The 26874-nt window shown below is 44.5% G+C and overlaps 2 protein-coding genes across 7 annotated transcripts; one reads left to right on the forward strand and one right to left on the reverse strand.

Annotated features, from left to right (window-relative positions):
- Positions 1-1017: 1017 nt before the first annotated feature.
- LOC138748186 (zinc finger and BTB domain-containing protein 20-like) lies at positions 1018-14345 on the reverse strand. Of its 2 annotated transcripts, XR_011347857.1 has the most exons (4): positions 13582-14345; positions 9906-11494; positions 6013-6406; positions 1018-1727 (listed from the first exon to the last, which is right to left on the reverse strand). XR_011347857.1 is itself a non-coding variant. In XM_069907957.1 (3 exons), exons 2-3 carry the CDS (start codon positions 11464-11466, stop codon positions 6150-6152), a joined length of 1818 nt encoding a protein of 605 aa, XP_069764058.1. In that variant the 5' UTR covers positions 11467-11494; positions 13582-14345; the 3' UTR covers positions 1018-6149. The 2 variants fall into 2 exon arrangements, 1 of the variants encoding a protein (XP_069764058.1); XM_069907957.1 differs by having other exon boundaries at positions 1018-6406.
- thap7 (THAP domain containing 7) lies at positions 4827-18907 on the forward strand. Of its 5 annotated transcripts, none has more exons than XM_069907963.1 (5): positions 4827-4893; positions 14544-14699; positions 14814-14969; positions 16817-16939; positions 17504-18907. In XM_069907963.1, exons 2-5 carry the CDS (start codon positions 14620-14622, stop codon positions 18198-18200), a joined length of 1056 nt encoding a protein of 351 aa, XP_069764064.1. In that variant the 5' UTR covers positions 4827-4893; positions 14544-14619; the 3' UTR covers positions 18201-18907. The 5 variants fall into 5 exon arrangements, with proteins under 5 accessions (XP_069764064.1, XP_069764060.1, XP_069764063.1 ...); XM_069907962.1 differs by lacking the exon at positions 4827-4893 and adding an exon at positions 13573-13659; XM_069907961.1 differs by lacking the exon at positions 4827-4893 and adding an exon at positions 13712-13838.
- Positions 18908-26874: the final 7967 nt, after the last annotated feature.

Below are 26874 nucleotides of genomic sequence, written 5' to 3' on the forward strand. Positions count from 1 at the left end.
AACCCCAACCAACCAATTTTCACCTGCAACCGCTGCAACCGTGTCTGCCTGTCCCGCATCGGACTTGTCAGCCACAAACGAGCCTGTAGCTGACTTGGACATTTACCCCCTCCATAAATCTTCGTCCGCGAAGCCAAGCCAAAGAAGAAAGATATCTGATGGTGTGTCTGCGTGTTTTGTACTGAGGATCATTTATCAGATTGTACTAGTACAAATGGATGACAATAAACTTGACTTGAGGGTCAGAGTTTGGACATGCTTCCATTTGCTCCCCCACAAAAGAGGTCCATCCCTCTTCCCAAAAAAATAGGGACAGAGTTGCACACGGAAATCTCAACACATCAACTCTACAAAACAGAACCCCCCCCCACCGGACCAGAAAGAGTCTAGAGAAAGCATCTCCCTCCCTCCGTAGTGAAACACTACTGTTGCCAATAATTAGTAGACCATCCTAACACTGGATGAATCTGAAAGAGAAATTGCAAAATATTGAGGAAGCCAGCAGGGTGGCCTCTGTGCTCAGAGGTCACAATCTATGGGACACCTGAAACACATCACACTGAAACAACAGAGGGGAAAGCAAAAAGTGCAGACAAAAATATACAAAATATTATCTGGAGAAGATACTGCTCGACCTGCTGAGTATTTCCAGCAACTTCTGTTTTTATTTCAGCAACAAAGTTGATTCCATCTACTGTCCAATCGAGTCCTCCGCGGAAAAAATAAAGAGCCGCACTGCTTAATACAGAGAAAAGCTCTCTCTCTGTAATGTCCCATCAAACACTCCCTAGTTAGACGGAGGTACAGTACAAGATGACAGGGTAAATGATGCCACATTGTGACCACATGAATTATTGACAGAAGTTGCATGTACACAAGGTCTCCACCCTGCTGTCATAAATGAGTTGATGAGAACCTGCAGTCAGATTCCCCTAGGGCTCTACTCTGCAAAATATCTGGTTCCAAAGAATTATCTCTCAGTTATCCTGTGGATTTTAAACAAAACACATCAAACAATTTGGATTTTGAGCCGTGCTTTAGTGCAAGATCAGATACAAAGCTTTGAACATTCAAATTCAGCTCTCATTTCATTATCTCTACCCTGAATCACTTCACATCCAATCATTTGCATTCTCACACATTTGAGAATCCATTTAAGGTTTTAAATTCACAACATATTAACAGTGTATTTCATTCTTTGCTTTATTTTATTAAAGAAACTACACATACGTGAAAATGTTTATGTCACGAGCACCTTGGATTTTTTTGTTCAAGTGACATGGACATAATTGGTTAATTCAGGTTCAGCGGAGAAGCAAATAGTTAAAAGATTTGGAGGTGTTTTCAGACACATCAGTCTAAGAGAAAATACGATCTATGCAACACGAGGACTCTGAACTCTGGCCAAACTGTCATTCTTAAAATGTGAACAGTATCCTGTGATATCTGTGAAATCCAAACAAGGGCCATGACTGGAGAGGGTCCTATTATGCCTTTTGGGTGTGGATGGTTACTTCGACTAAACCTGCAGTTAAGAGTGTACCCCATACCACTATCAGAAACGATAATCCAGTAACTTTTAAAATAAAATTGACTTGAAGGGTGTGTGCATTTGACCAGGGGAACATTCCATTCATGTTCTTTGTGCTCCTTGGGTTCAGGTTCCTAGTGAAGTGGAGCATTCAGGCACACAACATTTCAAATTTTGATTGCAGCTCCTGTATTCTCTGTGGAAAAATATAACCAGATCAGTCACCACATTCCTGACCCTACACAGATAGTCAGGTTCATGTAAGGCCCTCCAACTGGTTCCAAAAGACAAGTCAGATTTTAAAAGGTTGCATTTCACAGTCAAACAATTTCTCCACTTCCTTCAGTGCCTCGTGTAATGGCATTCCCAGGGTTTGAGGGTATTTGATTAATTTCAGCGACAGCTTAGCCCCAAGCATTTATTCCACACTATCCAGTCAGATATTGGTATAGATTGTAGTACAGTCATCAATATACCACTGGCAAACCGATACCACCAGGAACTGTTGCAGTTTACCCACAAGACTGTTCTGATCATGTGCAGCCTCACCCCAAAGGCTATTGCACCTGAACAAAATCCACACACATTTATTACAACCCATTACCTTTAGGCACGAGTAAATATACAGATTCACTTGCAGATTACTCCAGAAAGAAAATGATCACATCATTAAATATTTTAAAATCCTCTTTGAGTTATAAACATCCAAACCTATGGAAAAGTTCTCCAAAAAATTCCACAATAATTTTACATACTTGCTGTCACAAGTGGATTCCTTGTAATGAGGCACTTAAATCATCACACACACACTCACACACACACACACACTCTCTAGAACAGCTTAACAGACCAATGCTTCTATAAATGAATTATCTGTCAGAATCTCCCCAAGTGAATTTCCCAATCAATTCACCTGGATGTTTGTTGCCTACCCTGCCACCCAACCTGTGAGTGCCCCTCTTTGGGGTACCGTACTCTCGAGATGGTGCTGACTCCAAGGTACAGACTTTAATTCTCCCCGGGATACAGTTCCTGGAGGTGCTGGCTTTACTTGAGGTACAATTCCTTCGTGATACAACCCTCCTCCATTCCTTGAGAAAACTTCAACAAAGGGCCCTTTCTAATGAACAATTTAAATGTTGAGCACTGACATCCTTGCCTATGAACTTCAACCAGGAATTCCTGATGGGAACTGCAATTCCCAGGCAATGAAAAGTAATAGTCGCCTCTAGGCAGTGAGCACAATGTGGAATCTCTGAGCCATCCCACCTTCAACAACCTGATATACCATGACATTTGTATCTCTGCCAGCTGGCCAAACCTGTCCTAAATTCACGCTCACCCTTTGCTCTTTAATCCCTCAATCCTTCTTGCTTCCTCCAACGACCTGCCCTTGCTTTGGGATTCTCCCTCATTCACCCTCACTCTGCTCTGCAGCAGAACTAAGGAGGGGATACACTTTGGCTTGCAAGGTGGTTCATCTCTGCTTGGGAATTTATCAGTAAAGGATGGCTGGAGCCTGGGCAGATCTGTGATGTGCTTCACAATGAAAGTTCACTGCACCCATCTCTGGGCATCATGACTCCACGTTTCTGGAGTTTTTACTGGAGGCTAGTTGGTGATTGTGGTCATGTCTTGAAATAATGTGGTGTCTTCCTGTTGTTGTAAAGGTCCCCACTATTACTGTCTGAGTCAGTACATTGTTTAGAGGTGACTGCAACTCACTTTGCAACACAGGCAAGGACAGAGTTATACAATAACTTCCCTTTTTTTCTCAAAATAGATCCAGTTTTAAATGACTACAATGTGGTGAAATCATCCTAATTCCTGCCACAAGGTCATATTGTGACTTGCAGCTTTCAAGACAGCACTAACAACTACTCACTGTCAACATTGATGAGCCGTGTGATTAAAGGCAAGATGGGAAAAGAGGCAAACCTTGCTTTCTATCACTCCGCCTTCAGTCTGGACCCCGATAATTAACCAGAGCAGAACGCTGACTGACCCTCTTAGTAAGCTCAATGCCAAAATAAGCAGTAGAGCTCCTGACTTAATGCTGTAAACCTTTGGTTGGTTCATACTGCTGGAATGTAGAAAGCTACAAAGATGCCATGATAAATATTTATTCTTTATCTATAATAAAATCTGAATACTGGTAAATTCTTGCCCCACCCCCAAACCAGGCTCATGGCAATGCAGGTCAGTGAGGGCCCAGGTAGGGATGATGGTAAAACACTGCCAGGATCTGCTGCCGTTGGCATTTCCTGGGATGGGGTGAGGTGGGGATGGTGGGCTGCCCTGCCTGGTTTCAGCTTCCAAGTACCACAGCTGAGCACCAGGAGGAGTGGAGAATGGGGGAAGAGGAAGGAAGACCCTATCATTCAGTGAACCTCCACCTACTCTGGGAGATCAAATTGGATGGTTTTTTAACTGCAACTGTTGTGAAATTTCCATTAGCCCACGCAAGGCAAGTGATCTTTACAGCAGCTTTCGGAGTGCAGGAGACATGGAACAACGATGGAAACTGTCGAGTTACCAATCTGAACTTCACTCTAACCGTGATCACACTAAAACATCTGCAATCAAGCCCCTTATAGCAATTGGTAAATGCAGATAAATGGATTCCAGTTGCTTGAGATTTCATGTTGCGTGATTGGTGAACTAACGACAAAGCGTGCCAATTTAAACTTCAGCATTCTTTACCTATTTATTTTCTGCAATTTTTTTGCCAGTTGCTTGAATTCTGGATAAGAGGGACCACATAATCGAACACCACATTTTATTAACTTTGAAAAAAATTAAATGTCAGTCAGCAGTTAGAAACAATTATCAGCTGAATTAATTAAATAAAATCCATAGCCAAAGCCGGGATACTGCCTGCGGGAGCCATGGAATTACTGAAACCTCTGCACCTTTACTGAAAGCATATGATCACTTGTCTGATGTCAAACTGATCCATGAGAGTGTACAACTTTTAACAATATCATTAATTTGCTTATTTTCTTGGGATTTTTTGGCATGGGAGTTTCAGCTAGTCATTTAAGTGTGTACCACTCTGAAGAGGTCCTGCTGTTAAGGTCACTCCATATGACCTTGGACACGTTTTCCAAATGGAATTGTTCACATGTGGAGTGCAAGTTCAATTCATTTGATCTACTCCCTGTGCCTCAGCTGGAATACATGATCTTTTCCTTTAGAGGCTGAGCTGCAGAACACAAGAGCTGAAAGATCAAACTGAATGGACTAAAATATTGATTTTCCTCATTTGTGTAGATGTGGCCACCCCACTAGAGGAGGGCAGAGAGCACAGAAGAGGAGGTTCAGAGTGACACGGGCCAAATGCAATCAAGTGTGACAACTTGGTTAGTATGAATGAGTTGGCCAAAGGGCTCGTTTGGGTGCAGTACATCTCTGACCAAATTTATGAGGTTATGAATAGAGCTTAAAATTGTAAGTAGGCAACAAGTTTAGCTAAATTGGGGTTGTTTACCTAAGGACGGAGGAGGCCAAAGGGAGGTGTATAAATGATAAAAGATCAAAATGTGATTCATAAATGGGATCTCCTCTTGTAGCAAAGAAATCAATAAGACAATAAGGTGCACAGTAAGATGTGAAAGAGTTAGAGGGGAAATGGTGAAGACAGGTCTGGCTGTCAATCTCTGCTGTGGAAACTACCTTTACTTCCAAACTTGGTTAGTCTAACACAATTCTGGCTGACCTTCTGCAGAAACTTGGGGCCCAATTCCCACCAAGTCCATTCACACATCATCTCTGTGGTTGCTGACCCAGACTGAGTCCCTGTCAAGCAACGAGTCATTTAAAATCCCTCGGTTTTCATCCCTCATTCCCTCAAAAAACTTTCCCTGTCCTCTTAATAATTTCTGAATTTATTTGCCCCTTTTCTTGCAGCTTTTTGTCTGGGCCTTGTACTCCAAACTTTTCCACCTCTCTCTCAACCTTTAAGATGTTCTTTAAAATGAGCAAACCTTTGGTCACTTGCACCAAAATTTGATGACGTGGTTAGGTATCAAATTTATTCAAAAAGTGCTCCTGTGAAACACCTTGGGATATTTTTATCCAATAAAAGGCACTATATAAAGGCATTGTGCCAACATATTGTTCAGTACTACACGTTAAAGTCTGGGAAATATAAATAAGCTGGACAGCTTTTTATCCCTCTGTATAAATGAAGGCTGACTAACCTCCTTTTGAATGCCTATGAACTGTTTAAGGGCATCACAGACCTAGCTGATCCTCTTAAAACATCTACAAATGCTGGGCGTTCCTCTCTCCATGCTGTGGATGCGAACTGTGGCCCTGATCAGTTACCTCCACACGGTCCCAGGAACTGGGTCCTTGCTTTTCTACATTACCCGGTTATGCTCCTGGCTGATGCAGCCAATCCAAGCTGAGTTTGAAAATCACTTGCAGTTGAAAGCTGGGAGAAAGCAAAGGGAATGTTAAACTGTTATAGTGTCTACCTCTTCCACATACTGTGCTCACACAAACGCTGCTTTAGATCCCTGCTACACTCCTTGTTGCATGGCGCTGGCTCTGCTGAGTCCATCCATCTTCCTGCTGTGGGATCTGTGTGGCTTGAACTCCCTGCCCTGGGAGTTCATATGATGTGCGTGGCCATGTGCCTCTCCAGCAGAGTCTTGTGGGAGAAGCGCTTGTTGCAGACATGGCACTCAAAGGCCTTCTCACCACGGTGCAGCCGCATGTGCACATTGAGGGAGCTCTTTTGAGTGAAGCGTTTATTGCACACCGGGCACTGGTACGCTCGCACACCTGTGTGTGTCACCATGTGTTTGATCAAGTAGTCCCTGAGCGAGAATGAACGCCAGCACACGCTGCACTGATGAGGTTTCTCACCTGCAGGGAAGGTGGGAGAGGAAAGACATCAGTACATCAGACTCCAACTGCACAACATGAGAAGCCATTAAAACCATTTAGTAAGCATTATACCCCTGGAAAATGGCATGGACCCAGCCTTTGGTGTTAATGAGGCAGACTGCCCATGACATCACTCTAATCTTCATGGACTGAATTTAGGGTCCGCAACCCCAAGATTAGGGAGAGATTTAGAGAGAGAATCAGACAAGTACTGCTTCTGACCACTGACCCTCACCTCAGCTAGGCAGTGGCCATTTTTTATGTCTTATAGCCATAACCTAGTGACAGCTTGGAACAATAACCAGATCTAGCTTTATGAATCCCAGTGATGCTCAGAATCTTCGAGGGAGGAGAGGGAACATACTGAAAATATACACCAGTAAGAGCAAGACCAGGAAAGAAACTGACAATGGAATCGAAGGGACTGCCTCCTTTAATCATTTGCAGAATTGAACTTGATTGTTCCCAGGAATCCATTATTCTGCAAACACCATCATTTGTGATCCTTATGTTCCACCTTCAGCACATCCTCATTGTATCGCCCAAGTCTCAGTGGTTAGTTCTCTCACCATAAGCTACAAATCCCACTCCTCGCAAACATCCCAGTGCAATTGTGACGAAGTGCTGCATGTTTAAGATGTTATCTATCAGATGAATTGTTAAGCCAAGGCTCAGTTTGCTCTTTTAGATGGATTTAGAAGATCCCACAGAACTAATGTGAAGAGCAAGACATTTCCTTGTGGTCCTGGTCAATATTCATCTTTCAGAGAGCTGAGGGAGAGAACTAGTTGCTCTGGTGGAGATGGCAAGGACAGGATTGGGGGAAGGGGTGCGGGTGCTGAATGGCCTGGTTCTGTGCTGAAGTTGTTCATTTAATTCACTCGATATTGTGGTAAAAACACATTGCTACTTCTGGGAATATTATCATTTACAATTGGTTGTAAAGCAGGAAAGGTAATTAATGCCACACTTCGATAGCAATTTACTTGCGAAGTGCTCTGAGACAGGCACAGACTGTGACTGACTGCCCTTGCTCTTTTTCCTCTTTTGCTCACAGTTCCTTTCTTCGATCTGAACCCAAGAAACTCCTCATACATTTCCATCAGGGCTTCCAGTTATCAGCCATTTGAATTTCAAGCACCACCTGCTTTCCAGTCTACTTTCATCATCCGATTTCAGATTTATTGCCAGAGTACGCTCATGATATCACAAATAACCCTGAGATTCCTTTTCCCGTGGGCCAGGCAGAATTATTAGTTATTGGTGGTGCAAAAAAATGTAAACAAATAAAGAACTGTAAACAGATAACTGTGAGATACAAAGAGAATAAATAAAAACAAATAAGAATCCTTAAATGAGTCCCTGATTCAGGAGTGATGGTGGAGGTGGTGCGAGTCTTGTGGCACCGATACCTCGTTCCTGAAGGTAGCAGTGAGAACAGAGCGTGTGCTGGGTGGTGGGGATCCTTGATGATCACTGCTCTTCGACGGCAGCGTTCCCCGTAGATGTTCTCGATAGTGGGGAGGGTTTTGCCTGGGATGTCCTGGGCTGCGTCCACTACCTTTTTCAGGGCTTTACATTCAGGGGTATCGGTAGAGAATAGGGGCACTTTGCAGAAGTGAACTCCCACACATCCCAAGACCGTGTCCTGTGCTAACTTTAATCTGTATGTTTTATCGATCCCATTTTACTAATTTGGTCCACTAACATCAACATTTAGTTCCAATCTCACATTACATATTGCTGATTGTAAGAACCCACATGTTACCCAGAACCAACAAGCTCACCACTTCAGAAAAAAAATAACTGCAGACCAAATTGACAGAAAACATATAGTAAAGGATAACCCTGAGTAATTTCTCAGATCTACTCAAACTCCCTCAACTCCTCATTAATTACTACACAAGGAGAGCAGTTGCATACAGCAGTAAGGTTTCCAACCTGATTCACATTTTAGTCATTATTTCTGGGATAGGTTAGGTGACCCATTTAGCTTCAGCAGCCTGGATCCATGATGAGGGTCTTTGGATCATCCCCCAGACAAAGTCAGTGGCCAGGGAACCTGTTTCCAGAGAATGGTGGCTCCTGGGGAGTTTGTAGTCTAGTTAGGGTTGCTATCTTCAGAACTTGTATCCCATTCAGTCAGTGTCCATGGGAGCTTATTGCCAGTGAGGGTCAATCTCTTTGGAACCCGCATCTAAGCAGGATCAGTTATCTCAGGAAAAGAATCAAGAAAATTGAAAGAAATTGGATCAGAAAGTTTGAAAAGATGTTCTTAATTCCCCATATTCATCCAAGACCTGTTCAGATTGGGCAAAGTGATAATATGGAAGTGAGAGAATGGATTCACAATATATTGTACTTCCAGACTAGAGGAGTGTTGGTATCACTGTTCACAGGGGTCAGTGATGGGGACAACTCTTTTGACACAGATAAGAATGTGCAAGATAACATTTCAACAACCTCCAAATTCCCTGAAACTCAGTGAGGAGGATAGAAAGTGGACACAGACAGACTGGAAGGTTGGGTGGACGTGGCAAATGAAATGCAGCATGTATGAAGTAATATAGATGGGCAGAATGAGCAAGGAGAAAGGATATTATATGGTGGTTTTAAATGGTGCACAGTAACCAAACAATGCAATAAGCAATGGTATTACTTTAGAGAGAAAGCTATTAAGAAAGGAAATAGACAGACATGGAATACAAAAGCAGGGAAGTTGGGAACACTGGTGAGGCAACACAGTTAGTGTAGCGGTGAGCACATTGCTGTTACAGCACCAGTGACCGACCGTGGTTCAAATCTGGCGTGTTTGTAAGGGGATTGTGTCTGCGTGGGTTTCCTACGTGTGCTCCGGTTTCCTCCCACCTTTCAAAATGTACAGGGGTTGTTGGTTAATTTGGGTGTAATTGGGTGGCAAGGGATTAAATGACTGGAATTGGCTTCTATTGTGCTATGAATAAATAAAATTTAAATGTAACTGGAGTTACATTCTGGTTCCCACATTATGTGGATGTGAAGTCCTTCAGAGTGCAGAAACGGTTTCCTGCAATGGTTGCAGAAATGGTTTCCTGTAATGGTTGCAGTGATTCCGGGTTTCAACAATAAAGTTAGGTTGAATAAACGGATAATGCTCTTCTTAAAGATCAGGAGGTTTGTTTGAGGGTAGAAGACTAGAATAGTGTTAGACAGGATGGCAGAAGATTTAAGGAATGGGAAATGTGAATAAACAGCTACAGGCAAAAACTACAGGGGGCTGCAAATTCAAAGAGATCTTGAGAGGGAAATTGATGAGCACTTGGGGAGGAAATGAAGTTGCAGGGCTCCGAGGGTAAGAGAGAGGAGAAAGAAAAGATTATTACCATGAACCAAGAATAGATGCAATCAGCCATATGGGTTCCTTCTGTGCTATAACACTTCCATATAAGGTTCTGAAGGAATGAGTTTAAACTGAAGGAAACAATCGTTTTGAACCTACCCGTGTGGACAAACATGTGCTTGGCATAGTTCTGCCTGGAGCTGAAAGTTTTCCCACATTGTGCACATCCGTAGGGCTTTCGCTCAGCTTCTGTGGGAATCTGGTTTGCTGGAGCTGGGGTTGGCACTGGCGGTGCTCCGTCTGGGAATACTGGGGGATTCTGACATGTTGGCTGAGCTGGAATGCTGGACATACATGTCTGGGAGGTGGAAGCCAATGGCGGAAGGTGAGGAGACTGAGGAAGGCTCATTTGGTAGAGGTTGCGGTGGGTGGTTGTGCTGGCAACAGAGGAATCACCTTGAACATCATATTGTGCTGAACAGCCCTGGTTACGTAGGTTGGATTGCATGGTTGAACCTGGGAGAAATTCTTGCATAAATGTGGATGATCGTGGGAATGAAGGCTCCACTTGCGACTTGCAGTCTGCTTTGCGATTTTGCTGTATCAGAGTCTCCTTCTCCTCCTTCTCTCCCTGCCAAAAGGACTTCAGTTCATCCGGCAAGAGATCACTGGCATTGAAAAATTCCATCTCATCTCCTTTACTGCTCAAACTCAGATGACCACCAGAGTCTCTTCGCTCTCCCATGGTGCTCTGGTTGGGGTCAAATGTGTTTGCCTCAGCGATATCCTCAGTCTGTTCACCTTGGCTGACCTGCTCTGCGGTTTGATTGGAGACAGTGCGTACCGCAATGCTCTCCCCGCAGTAAAGGAGGTCATCGTCTTCTTCCTTGATGGTGACTTGACTTCCGTCAGCCATTTGGAGCCGGATTGGCTGCCGTTGCTTGCGGCTGTGACTACCTTGTGGTAAAAGCCCCACATCGGGTCGCTGGTTGGCTGCAGCGTTGTACCAGAGTGCCCGCATCTCACTATTGCGGCCTGTGTCCATTAGAGGCAGATTTTCTTGATCAGGCATGGCCTGCTCTCCAGCTCCCTTCTGCCGTGGCGTCGTTTGCTGTCTGCACACACTGGGTCCCATTTCTTCTGCTTTGTACCCTCCATCGCTTGTGGCTGGGTTCTTTGAGCCTCCCTGCACAAAGTCAAACTCCCTCTCGGCTGTGTGGGGTGACAATGATGTTTCGATGAACCCCATGGGAAACTTGTGGATCTGGTCACTGGTACTCTGGCAAAGAGCAGCCTCTTTCTCATCAGAAAGGTCTGCCTTTTGACCAGCTAATGACTGGTCTCCCTGAGCCTTTTGTGAAATAATCCTCGTGCACTCGTCGATGATGGTTTTAATCTGAAGGACACTCGCTGCTGTGAGGATCTGCAGAGCTTCAACGTGGGAGACCATTAGTGAGCCACTGTACATAAAATCGACCAGTCGACGCAGAGTCTGGGCTGAGACCAGAGGCGGGACCTCAATCTCACTGTATCCCAACAATAGTTTATCGTGGAAAAAGGGACTGGCTGCAGCCAAGACACAGCGGTGGGCTCGCAGAGCTGTGTTGTGGATACGCACTGTCACATCGCAGAAATGGCCACCCAGCCGCTGCGAGTTCAAGGTCTCTAGGAGTGACCTGCTGAAATTCTGAAGATTGATGCTGTGAAGTTGCTCAAACATTCTGTGCCGTTACACCACACAACTCAACCTGCAAATCAGAGCCATTGAAAAGTTACCACAACAGGTCAATCTGTCTGTCATCTCTATGCTAGTTGTAAAAGAACTACCCTGTCTAATTCCCACCTTCCAGTCCCAGTCCTATAGACCTCCAGGTCAGCAATCTTCACATCTACATCCAAGTATGTCCTGTCTCCATCTTCCTTTCAAGCAATGTGTTTCAGACTTGACATTCTAACACTCCCAAAGGAACATCCAGTCGAAAAATTCAATTTTATCTTCCCCCACAATTGAGGAATGAGGGAAATGTGCAGTGTGGGTGGAAGGAAGGTAGTGGTGGAGTACATGGAAGAGGTAAGCAAAGATGAACTAGGTGAGGGAGATAAGGGTTGGAGATGGTAGATGTAATCTGTGATAATGATCTGTCATCAACCATCAGGACTTTACTCCAGGAAGCATTTCATTTTCACTTACTGGACAACTCTTCATTAAACAATGCCAATAAAGTTTTTGTTTAATGAAGGTGAACCCCCCTCCACCCACCCCGACCCCAGCTCACAAGGTGGCTTGGGATAGCAGTAATGTCCCCTTTATCACAGCCTACAGTTTTAAGGGCATTCTGCTAGTCACATTCTCAAAGAATTCCAAATAGCTGGTCTAAAATGTCCAACTCTGAATGGAAAGTGTTCAGATCCAAGAATGGAACTAGATTCAGAATCTGATGTTATGCCTTCCTCATTGTGTCGGAGATGTTCATCTGGAGCTTGGGTTATTAATGACTTGGAATGAATGCTGTGCAGCTCTGGAGGTTGTGGGGGTACGAGGGACGAATCCTCGTGGGTTACCCTGAAGGGACTTTCTTTTCCTTCTCTTTCTCTGTCTGTAAAGGGTGCCCAGGCAATTTTTACTGATCGTGAACCTTAGCAGACTAAAGGAAATGTTGTGAAATGTCGCATTTTCTGTTTTATTACATGACAATAAAATAATCCTGAATCTTTTACGTAAGATCTAAGAACGATCAAAGCCATTGCTACGTGAAAATTCATAGATGCCAAGTAACGGGATACATGGAGGAGTGTTTGCGGTTGATTGTTGAGGAGTGAAGGTCAGAAATAACCCACAGGGGACAATCCTTCAATGGACTCTAGGTTGGACAAACATCCCTGCTCTGGTCTCATGATAGAGTAAAAACACAATGCTGGAGAAACTCAGCAGATCAAACAAAGGCAAAGGTACATAACCAATGTTTCAGGCTTGAGCCCTTCATCAAGGTCTGAGCAAAATGTAGGCAGGCGCTGTGTACTTTATATAATGGGTGGCAGTTAGTATAGTGGTTAGCGCAACACTGTTACATCGTCAGCGATTGGGACCAGAGTTCAAATCCTGCACTGCCTGTAAAGAGTTTGTATGTTCTCCCCATGTCTGCATGGGTCTTCCCCGGTGCTCCAATTTCCTCCAAATGTTTGAAATGTACCGGGGGTGTAGGTTAATTGGGTGTAAATTGGACCACACAGACTCGCGGGCTGAAAAGGCCTGCTACCGTTCTGTATGTCTAAATTAAAATAAATTATCCCAACGTTTTGGGCTTGAGCCCTTCATCAAGCCCTCATTTTGGGTATGTTCCTTTATCACTGTGTAAGTGCCTGCTCACATTTTGTTCATACCTTGATAAAGGGCTCAAGCACGAAACATTGGTTATGAACTTTTCTCTTTATAGAGCAAAGTACCCAGTGTGAACAGCTGAGTGACTACATGAGAACTCATCCCTGGTCAGGACAATGCATGAACAAACACAGGGACTGGGTGATCCATGCTGAAGGGTCAGTGCTGTGAGCTGGGGGCTCTGACAGGGCTGAGCCTGGGCGACACGGCCCCTTTAAATGCTGCAGCAGCCCATGGGAGGCACCCCTCGGTGTCACGTGCCGGCAGCCGACCTATCCGAGCACGGCCCGTTCCTCGCTGCCCAGTGCCACTGACCCCTGACCCGCAAAGCCAGCAGTCCGCTGTCTCCCGACGGCACCCTCCCACGGTGGAGCCCGGCGCCGCGTGCGCGGGCAGCCTTGGCGACTGTCCATGGGAAGAGTGCCGGGCCACGGGGGCTCCACCGGCGCCGCTCACCTCGTCTCTCCGGGACCGACAACCTCACACAGACGGGGGCAAGGCAGCGAGGACCAGTGCGTCATCACGCAGCTTGACGTAAGTTCAGCCCGCCTCTTGCGCAGCGCACATGCGCTCATCGCCGTTCGCCAGCCGATTGCCACCAGCTGGTCAATCCCTCACATCGGTCTGAGGGGCGGACAGGGATTGCGTCATTTGTTGGTGATGTCACACGAAGTGAAAGTGGCCGCCATTTTTGTGAGGTCGTTCTGGACAGAGTGAGGCAAATATCGTGGAAGGGAGGGAAAGAAGAAGAGGGAGGGAAGGGATGGAAGGAAGAAGAGGGAGGGAGGGAGGGAAGGTAGGAAGGAGGGGCGGCAGGGATGGAATTGGGACGGAGAGAGGGGGAGGAGGAGGGACGGGGAGGGGGTGAGGAAGAGGGAGGGGAGGAGGGAGAGAAATGGGAGGGGAAGGGGTGGGAGGAGGAAAGGAGAGGAGAGAGAGAGACGGAAGGATGAGGGGAGAGGAGAGAGAAAGGCGGAAGGATGACGGGAGAGGAGAGAGAAAGACAAGGAGAGAGGGGAGAGATATGCTGGCAATACCTGCAGAAGTTGGTACAAGAAGGGAGAAGTAATGTCAGGGGGTGCGAAGAAAGACAGGCTGATGGGGCATGGAAGGCAACAGTGGGGAGATGCATGGGATGAGAAGGCAAAGGTAAGAGGAGGATGGGGTGTGGGGAGAGGAATTCACCCAGTCACCACCTCCCTTTAACTGCCCCTCATAAACACCCCTAGCCCTTTGCTGCTGACCTGCTTACTTTGGTAACTCCTCTCTTCCCACCCCCACCCCCCCTTTTGTTGCCCCCTCTCCTTCCTCCACGATCCTGCTCCTGTTGCAAACTCTCCTCCCTGGCTGCTCCTGCCTTCCCCTACTCTCCCTTGTAGTTCCCTTGACACTCTTTAATGTGCAGTATTTTTAATAAGGAGGGACAGGGATTTATGAATCTTACGAAAACGAATCCTTCCTTGGTTTGTCTCGGCTGCTGCCAACCTGCCAGCCATGCCCCGTCACTGTTCAGCTGAGGGCTGCAGGTCCAGGGACACAAAAGATTCAAGAATTAATGGCATCACCTTTCACAGGTCAGTACAACAGCATCAGCCTGCCTCTCCTCACATCAAATGTACCTTGTCATCTCTTCCCCAGCACGCCAACAACCTCACGCTCCACTTGTTTCAATTGCTTTGGTTTTACAGGTTGCCAAAGAAGGGGAAAAGTCAGCGTGAGATCTGGTTATTGAACTGCTGTCGGAGGAATCCAGATGGGACGGTTCCCTGGAACCCATCTTCACAATTTGTCTATTTCTGCTCAAAACATTTTGAAAGACAGTGCTTTGAACTTGTGGGACTGAGGTAATGTGGAGCATCAATTAAATCATGAATGTCCTTGCTAATATTCTCAGACCTCCTAGAGCAGTGGTCCTCAACCTTTTTTCTCCCACTCACATACCACCAGAAGTAATCCCTTACCACAGAGCACCTATGACATCCTATGTTCTGTGGTATATGAGTGGGGTTTAAAAAGTTGAGAACCACTGCTCTGGAGGCTCTGTTCCCCACCAGATCAGGCAACTGTCAGTCTGGGTATTATTCAGTAAAAGACAAAATAGGGTAGTTTCTATGGATTATTGTTCATTCAGAAATCTAATGGCAGAGGGGAAGAAGCTGTTAATAACAGCAGAGACTGTTCATCTGATAACAACAGTTCAGCCAAATGTATGACTGTAGAACGAAGATTGATACTGGAATCTAGAATAAAGGAACAGAATGCTGAAAGAACTGAGCAGGTGAAACAGCATCGTTGGAGGCAAGAGAAGACCGAAGTTGACATATCAGGGCAAGACCTTGCATCAAATTGAAGAGGGGAAAGTTGATGGAAGGAGAAGGAAAGAAAAGAATGGACTCAGTAGAATTTCTGGTGTATTTTTGTTGAGTGACAACATTGTCTGACTGGTTTAATGTATCCTAGATTGTATACCTTAAATGGATGGGGGGGGGTGGGGTGGGTTGGGAGGAAGGAGGGGGGGAGGAGAAAATGTCACTGTATATGTGTGAAAAGGAAAAAGTGTGTATCATGACTAATGTGATTTATGGTGTGAAAAATAAAAAATTTAAAAAAAAAAATTGAAGAGGGAAAGATGCTAGTATGTAGTGGTGTAGAAGATGGGGTGGTGGAATAGAAGTTGGTGGGTGATAGGTGGAACCATAAAGGGGAGGGGTTGGAAATGATGGAAGCTGGTGTGGGAAATAGGGGTGGGACAGAGGCTGGTAGGTTACAGATAGAACCAGATGGAGAGGAGATGATGAGAAGGTGGATCCAAGTTTTTGGGAGGGGTGTGAACAGTGAATGTGTGTGGGAGGAAAGCACCAGAGGTGATGGAGACCTGAAATTAGAGTTAAAATGACATGTGACTGGACGTCCAAGATGGGAATTAAATGTTTGCAAGGCAATTGGAGATGGTTGTAAGAATAATAGGGTTGTATTCGTAGGTGATTTTAACTTGACAGGGTCTGCTACAATGGTAAGGCTTGGATAGGGCAAAATTAGTTAAGTGTATCCAAGAAAGTTTTCCTCATGCAGTATGTGGAGAGGAGGCAACTCTGGACCTCCTGTTGTGAAATGAGGCAGGGAAAATGAATGAGATGTCAGTGGGGGAGCCGTTTAGGACCCCAATTCTATTAGTTTTAAAATAGTTCTGGTAAAAGATAGGGCTGGCCCTATCTTTTGTAGTTACATCTGCCCATCTATCTTTTGTAGATGTAGTTACATCTGCCCATCTGTTATAACTTGTCACTCATCAGCATATATCCCATCCTCAGCTTGTGATGCTAGATACAACAGCCTTTCCTCATCCCTGTCCTGATGAGCATCCTGACCTCAAACCTTAACTTATACCTGTAATTTCCACGAATGTGGCATGTTACACTGAGTCCTTTTATTTGTTCTTATTTGTAGTATGCTTTCACCTCATTTCCAGAAGCAGTGAGGCCATCCCACTCTGATGAGACCTCACCCCAATCTGACCCTTCAGCATTCTCGGTCCCTTTCTTGTTGAAGTTGTAATCTCAGTATAATCTTTCTGCTCTCAGCCTTGTTCTTTGCAGTTGGCAGAGCAGGATGTGACCATGGTGTTCTTTCCAATTCTTGTTGGGGTGGGGGTTTGTGGCCAACATTCACTGTTAACCTTCTGTTTCCCCAGTGGTTATCACCGGCTGCGAGATGAGGCTGTTCCCACATTGTTCCACCCAAATCCTCGAGGAAAAGTGGCATTGACCAGAGCGAGCAGAGAAAAGGCAGCAGCTCCAGTATGCACCAGTGAATGGTGAGGGATGCTGTTTTAACACTCGGTTGTTAACTAGAAGTCAAAGTCTTGGGGAATGTTCCTTTTCTCGTCTGCTACCTCTTGTGCTTGAGTGCCAGCAACAGGTGACAGTAAAAACACAATGCTGGAGAAACTCAGCAGGTCAAACAGAGTACTTTATATAGCAAAGATATGGGGTATGAGCAAGAACCGGGAGCCTACCTATATTTTGCTCATACCTTGATAAAGGGCTCAAAACTGAAACGTTGGTTATGTACTGTTATCTTTGCCATATAAAATATGCTGTTTGACCTGCTGAGTTTCTCCAGCATCGTGTTTTTATTTCAACCACTGTGCCTGCAGACTTTCATGTTTTACAGATGACAATAGAAGTCTGCCCAGTCTTTACAGCCACTGGATCAGAGATAATGAGAATCAGTGTTCCCAGACTTGTTCTGAGGCACGAATACAGATGCAATATGAGGGCTTTTTCATAATGGGGAAGAACTTGGCATCCATGTATTATCAGGTGATTGCTTCTGAGCCTTGTGTTAACATCCTCTTCTCTCTGTCCACCAATTTCAGTGACGCTGCTTTACCTGATGTGGATCTCAGAAGCCCCAGCTCCACCTTGGAGACGACCTTCAGCATTTCCCAGGATGCTTCTGCCATCGTTCTGGATTATTCCATTCCTCAGGACAGAATGAGTGGAGGCATCTGCTCAGGCAGTACGTTGCTTACTGAGACACCACTTTACTCAAGCCAAGCTGAGCTGGAGGCCTCAGCACCCACTGTGATTTACCTGGTGGATGCTGAGTCCAAGCCTATGGAGTTCAACAGCATTGGGAATATGGAGGAAGCCTCTAAGGACAGCTTCTTGTCTCATTCTGATGTGCTGACTGACTTCTCAGTCAATTATCAGGAGGAATTACCTGATGAAAGAGCCCCCATTCCCATTGCTTTGTACATGGCACGCATCCCTGGCGGGTCCCCAAGCCCTGCGGCTCATGTTGCTGTTGAGCACAGTTACACTGTAGGCTGCCCACTAGTCTGGAAGAAGAGGGCGGAGGCCTTGAAGGAGGCCTTTGAGAAGGTCAGTAAGGAGTTGCGGGCGAGCAGGAAACGTGAGAGCCGCCTGAGGGCTCGCATCACCTCGATCCTGAGGGCAAGGGGCCGAGGGCCACGAGGCAGGCGGTCGAAGCTGGGCTTGACCGGTGACCTGTCTCCACAGGTGGAGCTGTTTGAGGTGCAGGTAATGGATGAGGTGGTTGGTCTGAACTGAGCCAAGCTCCCAGGGTGGCACCCAGAGCACTGTGGGTGGGGTGCTGTAACATGGTGTGCAGAGGCAGGAAGAGAAGGGGGGCCACAGTAGGAGGGGTAGTGTTCAGCTAGGGGGAGGGAGAATGGAGGGAATTTGGTAGGGGTGGAGACCAGGTCAAGGAAGCTTCTGGGTTTAGGAATTTTCAGTGAGGGATGGGGCAGAGAGGACTACCAGAGGATGGGGTTTTGTGAAGGGAAAGCATGGGATGAGGAGAGGTTGTAGGGGGAAGGAAATGGGTGCAGGGTGAGGTGAGGTTTTTTTTGGGGGTGATGGATTTTGATGGGCAGAAAATGTAGGGAGAAGGTAGGTGTTCTGGATAGGAAAAGAATGGATGAGGTCTTCTGGGAGGGAATAAAATGGGTCAGGGAGTAGTCCTGGTTGTGGAGAGTGGAGGGGTCAGGTGAGGTGGGGGGGGGGAAAGTGGGAAGGATGAGTAGGAATAAGAGATGTGGGTGATGGAGAAAATGGGAGGTGGAATGTGTGGTGGGTGGTTGAAGGAGCTGGGCAGGGTATTGAGGGAACTGTATGAGAGCTGTATCTAGTGATTGTTCTGAGGCTCCACTCTAAGGAGGAGGCGAGTTGTTTGCGATCAATTGCTGATTTCTGCCTAGTGTGAGATGTAACTGTTGAATGTACTACTGTTTAAAATAAAGCAACTTGAATCAGTAGGATGTGGCAGCAACACGGATCACTGCATATTGTAATCTCTCTCTTTGGTGGTTGGTTACAAACTGGTATTTTGATCACATTTTTGCAATTAGGTTACAATGTTGGACTCTGATAGACATCATTTACACTGCTCTCCCCCCAGCCGATGTACTTGTGTATGCTCAGCTAGGGTCTGAGGATGAAGACTAGGCTCTGGGTGGATTTCCCTTTGTGTCTCCGCCTGCATGTCCTCTTTGTCATTAAACAAATCACATCTGTGTATGAAGCCCACTTTAAGCAAGGAAAACTGCTGAACTGCTGCTCGAAAGCCCTGCGTTTAAAACCTGTTGATGTCTAGCCTTCATGCTGTGCATCAGTGCTGGGAGACCTGCTGGTGTGACTGTACACACTGACAGATCCATTTAGGTCTGGAGATGGTACAGCAATCAAAATAAGTCACAGGACAATGTTATTCAGGCCCCTATACTCACCCCACACAGCAATTGGCTGCATCCTCATGGTATGGGGTCAGGGGAGGGCAGGGGGCAATAGGAGGTGTGGGGGAGGAGCAGGGGGCAATGGGGAGGTGAAGGGGAGGAGTGGGGGAGGGCAGGGGACAGCAGGAGGTGGGGCAGGGGAACAATATTTTTTCCCCTTTGCTTTAACAGTAATTAAAAGACATCACCTTAATGGAGTCTAGTTAAAGGTTCATATTATAACAGTCAGCGCTATCCAGAATAGCCCCTATGAAGCCCATGAGTTCCAGGTGAACATTACCTGTTGGGCAAGGACTTTGACACTTTGCTCTAATGCAGTGGTTCCCAACCTTTTACTTTCCACTCACATACCACTTTAAATATTCCCTATGCCATAAGTGTTCTGTGATTAATAAGGGATTGCTTAAGGTGGTATGTGGGTGGAAAGAAAAAGTTTGAAAACCACTGTTTAAATCATTCCAAATTGATTTGTTATGTGCACAGTTTCATAACTCCAAAGGAAATGGGCCATTGACAATTTTTCTCAAGCAAAATATTTCAGTAATAATTGGGTCCAGAGCAGTGATTCTCAACCTTCCCTTCCCACTCACATCCCACCTTTAGCAATCACTTACTAATCACAGAACACTTATGGCATAGGGAAATCTTAAAGTGGTATGTGAGTGGAAAGTAAAAGGTTGGGAACCACTGCTCTAATGGAAAATATTAGAACAGATGAACAAAAGCTTAGCCAATGAGGAAGACTTGGTCCCAAGATGGTACATTGCCTCACTGGTGCCAGGTTAAGGATTTCACTCAATAGTTATGGAGCATTCATAAAGCAGAAGATGAATAGCCTGAGGTCACTGTCCATGTTGTTAACCATGAAGAAGAGATGAGCTCCTGAATTTACTCAGCCAAGGTTAAAAATGCAGGATCCCAAAAGTAGTGATCTCAGGATTACTCCTATTTGTTCAGTATGTGCTAATCGGTATAGAAATGGGAGGAAAGTGTATGGAGATAGTAGAAAAGTGAGATATCTGGGGCATTGGAACTATTGTGGGGGAGGAGGTCTGGTTGTACCTCAGCAGAGTTAGGAATAAGGGAGGGGTTTACTGTGCTTCTGGGAAGGGCTGGAATCTGAGGCAATAGGCAACATGCTGAAGGACCTCAGTGGGTTGAGCAGCAACAGTGAGGTGGGCAAGGGAACTGTCCATGCTTCAGGTCGAAACTCTAGTGGGGGTTGGAAAGATCAAAAGGAATTCATGAAGGGAATGTGAGAAAGGGAGTAAATGAAATGGACTGACAGCAAAGTAAAAAGTAGCAAATGAGATCCAAGTACCAAAATTATGGTGATTTCTAAAAGAAGTGCACTGCTGTGTGGAAGAAACATGGCTGTAGGGTGATCACAGCTGGAGACTAAACATTCAAGGGTATTGGACATTTAGGAAAGGCAGGCAAAGAGGGATTATTATACCATAATTAACAAGAGAGGATCAAAGTGGTGGTTGGAAATGAACTTGGTAAGAATGTTTATGGGGCACCAAATAGTAGTTACTATTGGTTATGGCGTAGATCAGGAAGTTAGGTGTGTGTGACAGGAGTAATACAGTGATCATTGGAGATTTTAACTCATGTTTAAACTGGACAAATTAAATTTGCTATAATAAAATGGAAGAATTTCTGAGATGCTTTTTGACATCAAGTTGGCAAGGAGCCAAATAGGTAAAAGGTAATTCTGGATCTTGCTCTGTGCAACGAGAAAAGGTTAGTTGGTAATGTTGACAAGAGACTTGTGGAAAAGTAATCATAATATAAAATTTGACATTGAATTTTAAAAGGAGATGTAATGCAAACTGGTCTTAAATTCACACAGAAGAAAGTAACAGCATGACAGGAGTGTTTGCTGTTTATACTTATCAAGAGTCCATGAATAACTAGAACATGCTAGTGTGGGGAGAGCATTGGCTGATTGGCAGGAAGCAGTCAGAATACAGGGATCATATTTCTGGTTGAGTGTCAGTTGCTAGTGGTGTTCCATAGGGTTTGGTGTTGGGGCTGCTTTTTATATTGTATATTAATGATTTAGATTATGGAATGAATGGCTTTGTTGTTTGCAAACGATACTAAGGTAGGTGGAGGAGCAGGTGGTGTTGAAACAGGGAGGCTGCAAAAGGACAGATTAGGAGAATGGGCAGAGAAGTGGCAAATGAAATATAATGTTGTAGCGGCGCTGTAGATAGACTACAACTCCCAGAAGTCTAGTGAACTGGCATGGGACATCATAATGATATGATGTGGCATGCATGGTTCAGTGTTTTAAAAGTATACGCACGTGACTCGAGTAAATGAGTTCTGATTTACCTGCAACTGTGTGTCGTTATTTTGCATTCATCAGCCACTACTGCGTTTTCAGTGGCTACAATTGGTGACCCTGACGGGTCCAAAATGAGCTTTTGGACCATATGGATACTGCAGCTATTGCTGTTAAGCTAATGCCCTTCTAGTTGGTGAAACCAGAGCTGTGGTTTTGACAGGCTGAGGCACAATTTCACCTCAGGAAGATCGAGGTGGACGCGACTCGCTATTATCACTCGTCAGTGCCTTGCACCAAGCCACTACCAAGTGAGTTGGTGACGTTTTGCGCAATCCACTGGAGCCTGGAGAGTGCACCTGCTGTGAATTTACGGCATGTCCCGCAGAGGGCTGCCAGACTGTTACACATGGAGGAGTTGGGTGACCGTGCCCCATCTGAATTAATGGACGACATTCTGTGCCTGACATCTGGCCAACGGCCAGATATGTTACTTGAACAGCTCTTCCTGGAGAGGATACCAGAAGACATTAAACACTTATTATCGCACAGTTCTTTTGAAGACCCCAAGGCAGTAGCTGTAGAGGCAGACGTCCTGTGGCTGGGGAAAAAAAACACACCAAAAAGTCTTCGGACAATGTCACTGCGTGACAGCTGTCCGCACCCAGCACCTCCATTGTTGACACTACTTACTAAGCCAACGCTCTCAACACATCAGCTCCTAATATAAAATGTCTCAAATCCGGCAGACAGCCTGTTGACACCGGCGTTGGGGAGATGATACATGTAGGTGCCTGCCACCCTGTGCGTTCTCGGGAAATGCCCTGGCCAACTGTCGTTAATGGCTATGAAGGCGTGGCTTGATGGCGAAGGAGGAAGATGTATAATTCCATATTTCCCCAGTTGGACTAAAAAATACCTGAATTTGAATACTTGGAAAAGTTTTAAAAGTTTGTTTTGAAGTTATCTGAATGTTTAAAGACTGTAATGGCAGCTAATACAAGGAAATCGAAGACACAGATTCAGAAAAAACTTCACTTTATAAGTTTAGAAGAAGTGAGGCCTACTTATAAATGGAGCCCGGCTAAGTATTACCCCGGCACCACCACAAGATAGCGTTGGGCTACCAATTTTTAATTCGTATGTTGGGAGGGCTGCAGAATCACTGGAGTCCATTAAGGAGATTTGGGGCAACATGATGGAAAACGTACATGCGTGGACCTCTGTGTTGCTGGTGCGTCGCAGGTCTGGGAGTTACTGGATAAGGTCTGGGCTGTCGGTGAGGGTCAATGGCGTTCTGAACAAATTGGATCTGGACCTGTAGGGGTCCAGACCAGAAGCAAGGTTAAATCAAAGGCTGAATTAAAAGAATTGGAAGAAGAATTGCTGATTGTTGTTGAAGAGAAACAAGGTAGGCCTCAAGGAGAGGACACTAACTTTGAAGCTGTTTTGGAATCAATGGCACATCAAATGGGCAATATGTCAACGCAAATATCTACTCGGATGGAACATGGATTTATGAATATAACAAAAAATGAATAATATTTCTGATGAAATTTCTTCTCTTAAAAAGGACATTTTTCCTGTTAAAGGTGATGTCAAAAAATGTTTGAATTTGGTGGACACAGGTCAAGATAATTTTAAGAAAATGGAAGGTGCCTTTCAAGTTTGTAAGGACCAAATGGAATGTAATAAACAGAAAATAGAGAAAGTGGAAGATTCTTTCGTTGGATGGGAGATTCAGAAGAAAGATTTATTGAAGAAGATAGACTCTCTGGAAAATCAAAGTTGTCGAAATAATGTTAAAATAGTGGGAATTCCTGAAGGAATCGAGGGTTCAGATTCAATTAAAAATGGATTCCTGAGGCATTGGGAATTGGAGTTTTTTCCAGAAGGTTTGGAGTTGGATAGAGCTTTAAGGAGTAAACCATATTCAGGTCAACCACCATGAGCTGTTTTGATTCGCATTCCAAAATATCAAGATAGAGAAACTATTTTGAGAGTAGCAGTTCAGAATGCACATAGATATCAATCCCCATTGATGGTACAGGGAAATAAGTTTTTTTTCTATCCAGATCTGAGTCAAAAAATTATTAAGAGATGTAAAGAGGTGCTTTGGAGAAAGGGTTATAAATTTTAGATATCCTGCAGTATTGAAAATTTTTTATGGTAATTTTCAATCACAATTTTTTGAGAATGACTGATGCTTTAATCTTTGCTAATTCTCTGCCTGATAGGGCTGTTGAAAGCCACTCTTCACCTAAGAGGAGGATATCTGAGAAGAAGAATGGAAACGGGAATGGGAATCTTGATTGATATTGATGATCTGGAGTTTTGGGATTAAAATCAATGGGGGCTGTGAGCTAATTTAGACTTATCGTTTTACGAGTCTGATTGGGGGAAGAGAGGTCGGTCGCTGAAGCTTTCCGAAACCATCTGCCACCTGTGGGGGGGATTTATTTCTGTCCACACCCAGCCAAGTGTGGAGTTACTACTTTGTAGTGCTGTTTTGTTTAATGATCATTTATCAAGGGAAGCTTTAAGATGAATTTTTTTTGAATTATTAGAAGGGATAGAAAGGGGGGCTTTTAAGAGGAGTTTTAAGGGTTTTGTTTTAGTTAGTAGAAGGGATAGAATGTTGAGGGCTTTTTTGTATTTGATGTTTGAGTTTTACTTTGATAATAATGTCCAATATAAACTTTGCAAGTTTAATGTTCAGTGTTTAAATAATCCAATTAAGAGAAAACGTGTTTTAGCTTGTATAAAAAAAATGAGAGTTGACATTGCTTTTTTGCAGGAGACTCATTTAACCGAAAGAGAACATTTGAGATTGAAGAGGGTCTGGGTTGGACGTGTATTTTCATCTTTAACTCAAAAGCAAGAAGAGTGGCAATTTTGATTGATAAGAAAATACCATTTGAACTTGTTTCTTTGTCGGAATCAGTTGGTCGTATTTTAATGATTAATTGTAAATTGTTTGCTGAGCCATGGTCTTTATTGAATGTGTATGCACCTAATGTTGATGGTGAACAGTTTGTGTCTGAAGCTTTCTTAATTTTAGGAATATTTTGATTGGGGAAGACTTCAATTGTGTGTTAGACCCATTATTGGATAAATTTCTGAAATTTGTAAAAAAAAAAAAAAAAAATCGAAAGCAGCAGTTCAATTGGTTTCCTTGATGAAAGATCTGAATGTTCAATTAATGGGAACATTTACACATGGTCTTTTATATATAGCGGCATTGTCACGACCGCTATTTGGGGCTGATTTTCTTCGAGCTCATTCATTTATGATGGATTTAAAAGGGCATCAGCTGCTGGATAGTACCACCTTTCAAACTATTCACCTGGCAGAATCGCATGTTCCTGCGATATGCCTTCAAGCCCTGCGTAAGACTGTTGATAGGTTCTCCACACTTGTACAAGAGTTTCCTTAAATGACAACTTTGCAGTTTCGACACCCACTGTGAAACATGAAGTAATTCATCATATTTCTACCAAGAGTCCTCCCATTCATACTAGGGCATGTCGCTTGCCTCCGGAGAAACTGCAATTAGCTAAACAAGAATTCCACAAAATGGAAGAGCTGGGGATAATTCGCAGGTCCGACAGCTCATGATCGTTTCCATTACATTTAGTTCAAAAATGCACCGGAGGGTGGAGACCTTGTGGAGATTATAGACAGCTCAAAGATGCCACTATACTGGATCTCTACCCTATTCCCAAAACCAGATACCAGTGGATCCAGAAAACATCTCGAAAATGGCAAATAATTACCCCTTTCACATTGTTTGGATTTTTGTGTGCCTTTTAGGTTAAAAAAAAATTCAGCTCCGACCTTTCAGTGAGTTATGGACACATTATGGCGTGGCATGGTCAATGTCTTCATTTATCGAGATGGCATATTAGTCACCATCAAAACTAAAGAGCACATGGAACATCTGTGTGCACTCTTTAGACATCTGTTAGAATTTGGACTGACCTTCAATCCAGATAAATGTGTTTTCGGACAATAGTGCATAGAATTCCTGGGGCGTACAATCACCGACAAAGGCATGGTTCCACTGTCTTCCAAGATCAATGCCATTACTGAATATTCCAGACCAACCACTGTCAAAGGTCTACAAGAGTTATTGGGCATGGTTAATTTTTATCGTTGATTCCTTCCAGCAGCAACTCTCGTTATGAAGCCTCTGTTCAATCTGCTGTCTGGTGATGCCACATCTATTCAGTGGGCAGCTGAAATTCTAAATGCTTTCATAAAGACAAAGGAATTATTAGCTCAAACAACCATGCTCAGTTATCCAGTCCTAAATGCAGCCACCTCCCTTTCAATGGACACGTCTGATGTGGCCATAGGGGGTGCTGCAGCAGTATGTTGATGGATATTGGAAGCCATTGGCCTTCTTTAGCCGCCACCTCCATGAGGCCGAGGGGGAAACAAAATACAGCGCCTTTGATAAAGAGCTTCTGGCCGTATATTTGTCCATCCATTACTTTTTGGAAGGCAGACTCTTCACCATTTTCATGGACCATAAACCGTTGACCTTTACATTTTTGAAGGTGTCAGAGCCATGGTGAACTCGACAAGAGTGGCAGTTGTCCTTCAATTCGGAATTCTCTACCAGAATAATGAACATTTCTCGAAAAGACAATGTAGTGGCTGATGCACTTTCCCACTCAGTTGCACTTGAAGTGTCAGCTATAGACCACGGTATTGACTCTCACTGCTGCCCAAGCACAAGACTGTGAGTTGGAGTCGTATCACACCTCAATAACCAACCTACAATGGAAGGATGTGAAAATCAATGCCGACAGCAAGCTGCTCTTTTACGATGTGTCAACAGGACATCCACGGGCAGTGGTTCCAGCTTCATAGAGATGTTGCATTTTTTATTCTGTCCATGGTCTTTCTCATCCATCCATCAGATCACTCGTCTGATTTCTTGCAGATTTGTTTGCACGGTCTGAAGAAAGACATCATACAAATGGCCAGATCTTGTGTAGCTTGTCAAAAAGTCAAAATCCATCAGTATACAAAAGCATTGCTACTACCCTTCCCACCGGTAACTCACTGTTTCGACCATGTCCATGTGGAACCAATTCCAGTTTCACGAGGCTACTGCTATCTCTTCACAGTGACTGATAGGTTTACTAGATGGCCTGAGACAGCCCCAATGGCAGATGCTTCTATAAAC

Source organism: Narcine bancroftii, chromosome 13 (assembly GCF_036971445.1).
Source record: "Narcine bancroftii isolate sNarBan1 chromosome 13, sNarBan1.hap1, whole genome shotgun sequence".
Classification (NCBI taxonomy): Eukaryota; Metazoa; Chordata; class Chondrichthyes; order Torpediniformes; family Narcinidae; genus Narcine; species Narcine bancroftii.